This window comes from Geotrypetes seraphini, chromosome 5 (genome assembly GCF_902459505.1).
Source record: "Geotrypetes seraphini chromosome 5, aGeoSer1.1, whole genome shotgun sequence".
NCBI classification, from domain to species: Eukaryota; Metazoa; Chordata; class Amphibia; order Gymnophiona; family Dermophiidae; genus Geotrypetes; species Geotrypetes seraphini.
In genome coordinates this window covers 214,159,782-214,171,799 of record NC_047088.1, presented here as the reverse complement: position 1 = coordinate 214,171,799, position 12,018 = coordinate 214,159,782, and the positions used below count along the sequence as shown (strand labels likewise).

The 12,018-nt window shown below is 47.9% G+C and overlaps 1 protein-coding gene across 1 annotated transcript in view; it reads left to right on the top strand.

Annotated features, from left to right (window-relative positions):
• Window positions 1-11,572, top strand: part of MARCHF7 (membrane associated ring-CH-type finger 7) — a 171,302-nt gene extending 159,730 nt beyond the window's left edge. The window contains exons 10-11 of the mRNA XM_033945076.1: window positions 6,049-6,097; window positions 10,744-11,572. Of these exons, the coding sequence (XP_033800967.1) occupies window positions 6,049-6,097; window positions 10,744-10,793 (99 nt within the window). The 3' untranslated portion in view covers window positions 10,794-11,572. The remainder of the gene's footprint in view (window positions 1-6,048; window positions 6,098-10,743) is intronic.
• The last annotated feature ends 446 nt before the right edge of the window (window positions 11,573-12,018 follow it).

Below are 12,018 nucleotides of genomic sequence, written 5' to 3'. Positions count from 1 at the left end.
GCGCATCCCCACCTCGTGTTTTTCACGAGTTTTTCAGTTCAGTTTTTTCCGCGGGAGCCAGAAGCCCTGTGGAATTTGTGCTCTCTATTTTTGCCTTCTGACACCGCGTCTGAGTCGTTTTTCTCGGTCGCTGTGCTTGCTTTTTTATTTTATTCGTTCGTGTGTGCGGTAATCGTCAAAAAAAAAAAAAAGGATTTTTTTCGTTCGGCTCCAGGGGCTCCCGGTAGCCCGCAGCCGCGGGACCTTGTTATGTTCCCGGCCGTTTTTCAATTTCATGTCCCGTCCTTTGACGGGCTTTAAAAAGTGCACCCGGTGCGATCGGCTGCTTTCAATCACCGATCCCCACCGGTGGTGCTTACTTTGTCTGGTCCCGAGCACCCCACCGACTTCCTGTCCTCGGTGCTCGACTTTTCAGCCAAGAGCTCTCCGCCGCCGTCGTGCCAGAATGGCGGAACTCTTTGCTGCGGACCCCGCGGCGGGGCAGGCCTCGACGTCGGCCTCGGCTTCAGCCCCGGCCTTGACCTCGGCCTCGACTCCCTCGACCTACACCGCGCGACATCCCTGCTTCGTTGAAACCTGCGATCCTCGACTGTCGAAGTCGACGGGGGGTAAGTCCTCACTTCCTTCTTCAGTTCCAACCTCAAAGAAGCCATCCTCGGGATCCTCGACGGGGGCGGATGGGTCGTCTTCGGCCCCGCCCCGAGCGTCGAAGTCGGATGCCCCTCGGGAATACTCGAGACCGAGGTCGCCCTCGAGGGAGCCACCCGCCGGCCCCGGATCTACCGGCCATGGATGGGGGTTCCTGTTTTTCAGGACTTGCTCCGTGCCCTCATTGCCTCGGAGCTGTCCGGCGCCCTCGCGCATCTGCAGCCGGCTTCGGCCTCGAGTGCCCCGGCTTCGGCAGCCTCGGTCTCGGTGCCCTCGACTTCGGCCCCCGGGGTGGCTCCGGCCTCGATCCCGACCTTGCCCTCGACCTCGGTCGACCAGCCAGAGCCGGAGTGTGCGGCCTCGGGACAAGGTGCGGAGAGTTCGGAGGATCTCTTCCACTTCTTCCTCGTCGAGGGTCCTCCCGGGGCTCCTCGCCCTTGGGCGAAGCGCCGGCCGAGGAAGCCCAAGCGTTCTCGGGGTTCTTCCTCGGAGACGCGGTCGCTCCCTCGCCGACCGGGGCTGAGACGCTGCGTGTCTCGGAGCTCCGCCTCGATAATCCAAGGCTTTTCCGTTCCTCCGAGGGAGGGTATATCGAGAGACTCCTCGCCGAAACGGAAGGGGCCAGGCCTCGGTGCCTCGTTCCCAGGGGACTTCCAAAGGGGTTCCTCGGGGCATAGGCGGGTCCCCGACCCCGTTGAGGTCGCTCGGGGCGTCGTCGTGGGGTTCGGGGTCTGGTACTTGGTAGGGAACCTCGGTATTCCCGTGAGGCTTCCCCTTCCTTTTTGGCGACGCGGGCCTCTCGATCTCCCTCCCCGCCTTCCAAGCCCTCCTCCTTTTCGAGATTGTGCTGTGATATGGGGAGGGCCTTGGACCTTGATCTGGTGTCTGGTTCTCACTATACCAAGGAGTTTTTTGGAGGAGCAGGATTTACCTCTCCCCCGAGGGAGACTCCTCGTCTGCCTCCTTAATAAAGTTCTCCATCAGACCTTCCTGAGGAACTTGGACTCCCCTCTTACAGTCACAGGCGGTTCCATCAAAAATGGAGTCGAAGTACCGTACCATTCCATGCAAGGGCTTCGAGAAAGCGCAACATGTCTCACCAGTCGTTGCTGGTGGAGTCGGCGTTAAAGAAATCCCAGCCTTCTAGGGTCTCGGCTGCGGTCCCTCCCTGGCGGGAAGGGAGGACCCTGGACAAGTTTGGTCGCCGCCTCTACTCCAATTCCATGATGGCGGCCAGGGTCCTTAATTATGCTTTCACTTTTTCATCTTATCTGAGGCAGATGGTGAAGGCGTTACCCCGTTATCATGGGGTCATGCCGGATTCCCATAAAATTTATGGTAAATTTATGGCCAACTTGTCACAACTGCATCTATACCTTTTTCATGCTGTTTACGACGCATTTGAGTTGGCCTCCAGAGTCTCCGCCTTTGCAGTAGCGATGCGCCGTCTCGCATGGCTCCGAACGGTTGATATGGACCCGAACTTGCAGGAGCGCCTAGCCAATCTGCCATGTGTTGGATCAGAATTGTTCGATGAGTCCTTGGAGGCGGCGACCAAACGCCTGTCCGAACATGAGCGCTTCCAGCGCCTCCTTGGTCCGTCCTAAGCCACGGGTACCGCCACAGAAGCCATTTAGACATCACCACGGCGATACCCTCAAAAGTCTACGCCAGCATTCTCTAGGCCCTCCGCCCCGGCGCCCCCCCGCAGCAGGGCAGAGGGGGCCAACCTAAACCTCAGGCGCAAGGGGCGTCTAAGCCGGCGCCGTCTTTTTGACGTGATGAGCGGATGGGGGCAGGCCCCCTCCGCACTCTCGCCGGACCCCCTGCCCATCGGGGGCTGGCTGCGGGCCTTTCATTCGGCCTGGGCTATGATCACGTCAGACGCTTGGTGCTCCGTCTCATCTCCGAGGGTTACTCGCTGAACTTCTCGGCCTCGCCGCCGGAACATCTGCCAGGGACCTCTCTTTCCAGTCGAGCCCAGCTTCCTCTTCTCCTCTCGGAGGCCAGGGCCTTGTTGAGCCTTCGGGCGGTGGAGCCGGTCCCCCCAAACCAACGGGGGCGGGGGTTTTACTCCCGTTACTTTTTGGTCCCAAAGAAGACCGGGGACTTACGCCCCATTTTGGACCTCCGGAAGCTCAACAAGTTCCTGGTCCGAGAGAAGTTCCGTATGTTGTCGCTTCCGGTTCTCTACCCTCTGTTGGAGGAAGGGGATTGGATGTGCTCCCTGGACTTGAAGGAAGCGTACACTCATGTTCCGGTGCATCCCGCCTTCCGCAAGTTCTTACGGTTCCAGGTGGGGGAGTGGCACCTTCAGTATCGGGTCCTTCCTTTCGGGCTGGCGTCGTCGCCTCGAGTCTTCACGAAGTGCATGGTGGTAGTCGCGGCTGCCCTGAGATCTCGGGGGCTACAGGTCTTTCCTTACCTGGACGATTGGCTGATCAAGGCATCGTCCAGGGAGGGGGTTATCTCAGCGACCCAACAGACTATCACCTTCCTTCAAAGTCTGGGGTTCGAAGTGAACTTTCCCAAATCTCAGCTGTGCCCGGCTCAATCCCTTCAGTTTATCGGGGCTGTGCTGGACACGGTTCGCCTTCGTGCGTTCCTCCCCCCTCCGAGGTTGGAGGCTTTGCTTCGACTGTGCCGTCAGATTTCGCTGCAGCGCTCCGTCTCAGCGCACCGTCTGATTATTCTACTTGGCCACATGGCGTCGACGGTTCATGTCACACCGTTCGCCCGATTGCACCTGAGACTTCCTCAGTGGACCTTGGCCTCCCAGTGGCGTCAGGATCGGGACCCACTCTCCTTTCCTGTAACAGTGACTCCTTCCTTGAGACGCTCGCTCCGTTGGTGGACCAACTCTTCCAATCTTTCCGGGGGTTTGCTCTTTCTCGTCCCTCCGCATCGCAAGGTCCTGACCACGGACTCTTCGGAGTACGCGTGGGGGGCTCATCTCGACGGTCTGCGGACTCAAGGTCTATGGTCGGCGGAGGACCGTCTTTGTCACATCAATGTGTTGGAGCTTCGTGCCATTTTTCTGGCTGCTCGAGCGTTCTGCCACCTGCTGCACGATCAGGTAGTACTCGTGCGGACGGACAACCAAGTGGCAATGTATTATGTAAACAAGCATAGGGGGGACGGGCTCTATGGTCCCTGTGCCGGGAAGCCCTGCGCCTTTGGGAATGGGCGGTATCCTAGAACATATTCCTGCGGGCGGTTTACATTCAGGGAGAGAAGAATTGTCTGGCCGACAAACTCGGTCGTCTTCTCCAGCCGCACGAGTGGTCGCTAAACTCCCGAGTTCTGCACGAGGTCTTCGACCGCTGGGGGACTCCTCAGGTGGATCTGTTTGCCTCCCCGGAGACTCACAAACTGCCCCTCTATTGTTCTCGGATGTACTCCCCGGACCGTCTCGAGGCCGATGCCTTCCTTCTCGACTGGGGAGGGAGGTTCCTTTATGCGTTTCCTCCTTTCCCTCTGATCTTGAGGACGTTGGTTCATCTCAAGTCGTCCAGAGCCACTATGATTCTCATTGCGCCTCGTTGGCCTCGTCAGCACTGGTTCTCCCTGCTCCTTCAACTCAGTGTCAGGGAGCCTCTGCTTCTGCCTGTTTTTCCCTCTCTGCTGTCTCAGAGTCGGGGTTCGCATTTTGCATCCCAATCTTCAGTTCTTACATCTGACGGCTTGGTTCCTTTCCCCTTGACTTCGGTTTCCTGTTTCTCATTCGGTCAGGGAGATGTTGGAAGCCTCACGCAAGGTCTCGACTCGGCTTGTTATTCCCAGAAGTGGGACCAGGATTTTCATCCTGTTGTTCCTCGCACCATCTGGATCCGAGTTTTGGTTCCGGTGTCCTCGGTTCTGGAATATTTGTTGCATTTGTCCAAGTCTGGGCTGAAGACGACTTCCATTCGGGTGCATCTCAGTGCTATTGCTGCTTTCCATCGGCATCTCGAGGGGCGATCTCTCTCTCTTCATCCTCTGGTGATTCGTTTCATGAGGGGTCTAGTGAATGTTAATCCTCCTCTGAAACCTCCTCCTGTGGTTTGGGATCTTAATGTGGTCTTGGCTCAGCTGATGAAACCTCCTTTTGAGCCTATTGACAAGTCTCTTCTTAAGTTCTTACTTGGAAGGTGATCTTTTTGCTTGCGCTCACGTCCGCGTCGTCGGATTAGTGAGCTGCAGGCTTTGGTTGCAGACCCGCCCTTTACTGTGTTCCATCATGACAAGGTGGTTCATCGCACCCATCCTAAATTTTACCTAAGTGTTGTGTCTGATTTCCACCTCAATCAGTCCATTTTTTCTTCCGGTGTTTTTTCCGAAGCCCCACTCTCATCCTGGGGAGGCGGTGCTTCACACGCTTGACTGTAAGAGGGCGTTGACTTTTTATCTTCAACGCACCAAGTCTCATCGGAAGGTTCCTCAATTGTTTTTGTCCTTTGATCCTAATAGGTTGGGACGTCCTGTTTCCAAGTGCACCTTGTCCAACTGGTTGGCTGCATTGTATTTCTTTTTGCTACGCTCAGGCTGGTCTCGAGCTGCATGGTCGGGTCACGGGACATAAGGTCCGAGCGATGGCAGCTTCTGTTGCTTTCCTCCGGTCTACTCCGATGGAGGACATTTGCAAGGCTGCCACTTGGTCTTCGGTTCATACTTTCATCTCCCACTACTGCCTGGATACGTTATCCAGGAGTGACGGCCGGTTTGGCCAGTCAGTTTTGCGAAATCTGTTTTCCTAAATTGCCATCCTCCCACCTGCCCTTTTTTGGTTGGCTTGGAGGTCACCCACATGTGAGAATATCATGCCTGCTTGTCCTGGGATAAAGCACAGTTACTTACCGTAACAGGTGTTATCCAGGGACAGCAGGCATATATTCTCACAACCCGCCCTCCTCCCCGGGGATGGCTTCTTTGCTGGCTATGGAACTGAGGACCACGAGGTGGGGATGCACCCTCTAGTGGGCAAGAAGGCATGCACATGCGTGGTGCAGCATAGCAAACTTGAAACTTCAATCAAGTTTGCTTGAAAAGCTGTCCGCGCTGGGCTCCGTAGATGACGTCACCCACATGTAAGAATATATGCCTGCTGTCCCTGGATAACACCTGTTACGGTAAGTAACTGTGCTTTCATGTAACAAGGTTAGCATAACTATTTTGCACTTCTCTGAACATGCATCAGGTGGGAGAGGGAGTGTGAGGAACACCTAGCCTGTATACTTTTGCAGTTAAAGTTGTGCTATAAACAATGTCAAATATGATCACTATGGGTAATAACTCCTATGTGGACCTTAGTTCTTAGTTTATGAACTTTGTTTTCAGGTGTTATAACTATTTGAAAACGTAGAAAAGCACCATAGGTGTGCAGCTTTCATTTTAACAGTTCCTTTAAATTTCTGTTTTCAGTTCATTAACCTTGCAAGAACACTTCAGGCCCACATGGAGGATCTTGAAAGTAGGTACACTTTTTTTTTCCTATTTCTCCTAGGGATTTCCTGGAAAATTGTTCTTGCATACATAATTTGTTCAAGATTCTGCTACATATTGCACATCTAGATAAATGTAGAGAATAACTTATTACTGAACATGATAGGCAGAACTGAATGGAATTTTAAATAATTTCTATTTTCAGGGAAAGGAATTTTAATTTGTCTTGGTATTAATACTTTTATTGAAGGGGCTGCCATGCAGGCCAAGCAAGAAGCCTCACATAAGACAGATGTTATAGAGAGGGAAAACTTAACTATTTTTAGTAATTTATAGATTATAAAAATTTGGCAATACCATTTCTTGTCTACCCCATTCGCGGTTTCTGCACTCGCGATTTCACATAATCGTGATTTTTTTCTGGGGAGGGAGAAAATAAAAAAAGCCATATTTTTTACCTCCCTGCCGCCTTCCCGGCCTTACCTGGTGGTCTAGCGGGCTTTCAGGGCAGGAGCGAACTTCCTATGCTTCTGCCCCGTGCAGATCGCCATGAGGAAATGGCTGTAGGGAGTTCCCGTCGTAGGAAACAAGTGAGAGAGAGATGATAGGCAATGTTGGAAACAAGTGAGAGAAAGAAAGATAGTAGGCAATGGTGCAGAGCAGGGATGGAAGGGGAGGAGGGGAGAGAGAGATATGATAGACTACGAAGAGAAGAGAGAGATGGCATACCACAAGAAGGGGGAGAGAAGGAGAAGAGAGAGATGCCAGACCACAGTAGGGGGTAGGAGAGAAAAGGAGGAAGGGATAGAGATGCCAAACTGTAGAAAGGAGAGAAAAAATATGCCAGATCATAGGAAGGAGGAAAGCAGAGATGTCAGGAAAGGGAAAGGAAGTGCAGTGAGAGACTGGGAAAAGATGATTAAAAAATAAAATTACCAGACAACAAAGGTAGGAAAATAATTTTATTTTCAATTCAATGATTGAAATCTGTTTTGAAAATTTACATCTGCTGTCTATATTTTGCACTGTTCAGGAAGAAATTCATTTGTTTCTATTTCTCTGGTGTTGTACTGCATGTGCTAGATGTGTATTTAGATTTAGATTTTAGCAAAGCCTTTGATAGTGTTCCACTTAGACATCTAATAAATAAACTGAGTGCCCTCAGGATGGGCCCCAAAGTGGCAGACTTAGTTAGGAACTAGGCGAGTGGAAGATGACAGGGGGTAGTGGTCAATGGAGATTGCTCTGAGGAGCATGAGAACATAAGAAGAGCCATACTTGGTCAGACCAATGGTCCATCTAATCCAGAATCCTTCTACTAAGACTAAGCATCTTAAATTAAAAAATATGGTCCACAACTTAGCCTGGGTTTTAGATTTCAGCCCCTTATGTGATTTTAGTTTGACACTCTTGTGTTAGAGAAAGAGATAATGGTTACTTTGGATGGGCAGACTAGATGGGCCATTTGGCCTTTATCTGCCATCATGTTTCTATATTTCTCATGACTATTTTGATGATGTAAGTCCATAACAATATATTGGCAAGCAAATGTGTTATATATATATAACACATTTGCTTGCCAATATATAGATAGATAGATATAAAATTATTTATTGGCAGACAATAGCAGAAGGCTGCTTGCAAGAAGGTTTGGGTGGGAGGGCTAGTTGAGGCCAGGGTTATTGGAGGGGGGGGGGGCCCTCATATTAAGAGGCCATTGGTGGTATGTAGTCCCCTGACAGCTCTTGAGCATTAATGAGCACAAGTTACCTGAGTGGACTTGCATAGTGAAGGGTAGTGGCTGATGCTCACCTATACAGGGTGTCACGGATATGGGTCCCTGTCCTCATGGTGACATTTATGGGGTGACCTACGGTCATTGTGTCCAAACACACGATTCTCATGGTGCAGGCAGAGCTCCATTGGAGCCTGTGTCTCCCCTAGGGAGTAATTAGGCTCACGTCTTTCCACCATCACTCCCACACTCTCTCAATGACCCACTCTCTGACTCTCTCACACACTTGCTCACTCAAGTCTCACACCCTTTCTCACTGCACCTCTCTCACTCTCCCAATCTCTCACACAGTCTCTCCTGTCTGTCACCCTCACAGTCTCAATCACTTTCTCTCACACTTGCACACTGAATCTCTCTCTCCTGTTACACAGTCTCAATCAGAACTTGATTTTTTAATATATCCAATATCAACCATCTCCACTCCACTACACCCACAAAGAATAGTCATTCCACATGCAGAGCTATATATGGGCATGTAGGACACTAGTCACACCCATGCAACAACGTTTTGACATCATTTGGGCCATTTGCCAGGACAATTAATAGATGGCCAAGTGTGCACATATAATTGGTATAATTTTGACTAATTTGTACGTCCTACGAGGTCATCTCTAGACGCTTCCATGTGAGACGTTCAGTCCTCATATAATCAAACTACTTTAAAAATGCTTCCGTTATCAGCTGTTCTGGGGGACGTCCAGGGTCACCAATGCACATTGGCGTTCTATTGATTATACCCCTCAAGGTGCCCAGTCATCCTGAATTTTATCCTTATTACTTTTACTTCTTTTGTATTTGGGACTTCCAACAGAAGGTCTGGCTGGATCTGTGTTCTTCCTGGAGTGTATCTATGGAGTCTCATGTGTGAATAACCTGGAATAAGTGTGATATCTTAATTCTTGATAACATTTGGAACCAGTGGAGTTCACTCAAAATTGGGGATGTACTCTTGTATCTTGATCTTTCGAGTACAATGTATGCAGCTGTATTTTGTACTGAATATAGCTGCCAAAACATCATTTAAAGGAGTCCTAAAAGTACAGCATTGCAGTAGTCTTAATAATAAAGCAATGGAGACAACATTAACAATATGAGAGTTGCTCAGACCAAGGGTCCATCTGCACAAATGTATATTTGATACCACCTAAAGTACTCTACAGTGGCAGCTGCATTGTGAAGATAGCCTGACTCTTTTTTTCTTTTTTTTATATTTGACCCTTAATTAACTGAAAAATAAACCTCTAAAAACAGAAACCCTACTTGTAGTGAGGACTAGTATCATGCTTTCTTGAACACCAATTACAAGTAAGCAGTTTTTGCTTTCTTCGTTATAGGTGGAAAGTTTGAATAGACTAGCTCATTGGCCCCGATTCACTAAAGTCAGCGATCGTTGCTAAACCTATTTTCACAGGTTTAGCAATAATCACTGCTAACCGACCCGATTCACAAAACGGCCCACCGCATGTTTTTCCCCTTAGTCGCCCATTTTCCGATCTGGCCATGCAAATTAGTAAAACTCCATGCAAAATAGCCAAGCGATTGATTCACTTACATTGCTTGGCTATTGTGCATCAGGTTTTACCGATCATAAAACCTGACTACTGTAGACCTGTCGGGTAATTGTGCCTTCCGATGACACTGGGCTTTAGGCCCCCTCCCCGGTGCATCACATGATGCACCAGGGAGGGACCTAAGGCCCAGTATCGGGGGAAAAAAGGAGGAACAGGAGGTGTTTTGAGTACCTCCTGCTCCCAACGTTAAGGTAGGAATTACAGGGCACGGGGGCGTGGCAGGAGGGCCTCTGATGGCTTCCCTCCTGCTGTTTTTTTCGGGAGGGGGGACGCTAGGTTTATCATGGCAGTAGGGAGTGGGCATCTCTCCTGCCATTTGGGGGTCGCCGCATTTGTTGGGGGTCGTTGGGGAGGGCCGGCGATGGGGGATTGTTTTATGGGACAGATATTTATGTGTGTAATACACGCAAAATATCTGTGCCATTTAAAAAAAATGGAATAAAGAAAACCCCAGCAGAAGCCCTTACAGCAGTGACAGGAAGCTGCTTCCCCTGTCACTACTATTAGGGCTCTGCGCATGTCTTAATCATTCACGAGTCCGTGCAAATCATTTGCATGCAAACTTAGTAGTGATTCAATCGCTGTTGGAAAATCGGCCAGTGAGTCGCTATTGTTAGTAAATCTAGCCCATTGTCTTTTACAGATTTTATTACAGGGATTTTATAGTATGTCAACACTTCTGTGAATGTTGATTTAGGTACAGTAAAACCTTGGTTTGCGAGCATAATTCGTTCCAGAAGCATGCTTGTTATCCAAAGCACTCGTATATCAAAGCGAATTTCCCTATAGGATATAATGGAAACTCAGACGATTTGTTCCACCACCCAAAAGACTTAATACAAAAATACTATACCGCACTTGTATTGCAAGACCTCACTTATTTAGAACAGTCACTACAACTCCTGCAGCATCAGACAGAAGAACCATCGGCGCAGTTGTGATGTGACGCGTGTATACTGTATTGTACTTGTATTACAAGACATTGCTTGTATATCAAGTTAAAATTTAATCAGATGTTTTGCTTGTCTTGCAAAACGCTTGCAAACCAAGTTACTTGCAATCCAAGGTTTTACTGTATTTTAAAGCCCTTGATTTCTATTGCTAGAATTTGTTATAGAGCACCATTATGTGATGGTAAGTTTAAAAAGCTCTGCATTCCTGTTCTTTTTTAAGAAAGAAAAACCCACAGATATAACCTCTTTGTTGCACATAGTTCACTGCTTAGAACTTTGTATGAAACAGAGATTTAGTAAGTCTGTAATTAGGTCTTCATTGTTTTCCTTCATGAAATGTGTTTTTATTTCACAGCTTCTGAGGATGATTCTGAAGGAGACAGTGATGGCAGTAGAACCTTTTGATGCTATATGAAGCTATAAAAGACCTCAAACTACTACAAAAGAAGTTCAAATAAAAGTGACAAAATTGTCAGAGATGCATATGTATTTTGTTTTATTATTCATTTCCTTCAATAGATTTCATAATTTGATATTCCTAGTACATTAAAGAATACAATTTAAAACTGAATGCATTATAATAGGAGCAAAAACTATGGAATTGGCCTTTGAAAGTAAAATGTTGCTGCCTTTTGGCTTTGTCCAAAATTTAAGTAAGCATTATTTTTTGTTAGTACATTTTTGCTTCCTGTAATATTTAGGGACAGTTTGTCAATTTTTTGTCACACTGTTCACTGACAAGAACTGCAGTGTTAGATTGATCTAATGGGTTTTGAAAAATATTGAAATATTCTACTTAAAAAAAAAAATCATGCCTTAGTTTGTAATGGCTTGCTTCAAATGTTGGCAGATACAAATGGGGTTTTGTAAAGTGTTCAGTTATTTTTGGATATTCAGCAATAAAAAAAAATTGTGGGACTCTTCCTCTAAAGTGTTAATGGTTTTATAAATGTATAAATGAACAGTGGTTACAATGATTCTGTAGTTGCACTGTTCTATTAATGAATATTACAACTGTAAAAGGTGTCAACATTTGCTATGGATATGCAAGTGAAGGAATATTGAATTCTTCCCATAGCTTAAATCATTTTGGATCCCTCTCCCATGTCTATTAAACACTTAAATGTTTTAAATCATGTCACTTGTTTATGGTTAAATGAAAAATAAAGAGAATGTCAAAGTTATTTTATGGCTTTAATTTCTTGGAAGTCTAAATATCTGATTCTAATTTTGCTAAATCATTTGAGATATTAAAAGTCTGGTGCCTTGTAGTTCTGGTAAAGTTTTGCTGTGAACATATGCATCTGTCCTTTTCTGTTTGACCAGAGTTCCTTTAAAATTTGTACTAGTGCCAGCAGCAGATGAATCCAGAGACAAGTGGCTTCTGTCCATCTACCAGCAGGTGGAGATAGAGTTGCCTCCTGGTCAACTAGTATGCTCTATCTAAGTGTATCGCAAACTATGTGCCATGGCACATTCATGTGCCTCCTGAGATTTCAGGAGTGCCGCAACATACTGGAAGGAAGAGAGGTGCTGACCCCGGCTGACTGCCTACAGGACGTGCCTCTTACAGTAATAGGCACATCCTGTAGGCAATAAGCCAGTGCCTCTCCTTCACTCTTGCCCTCTT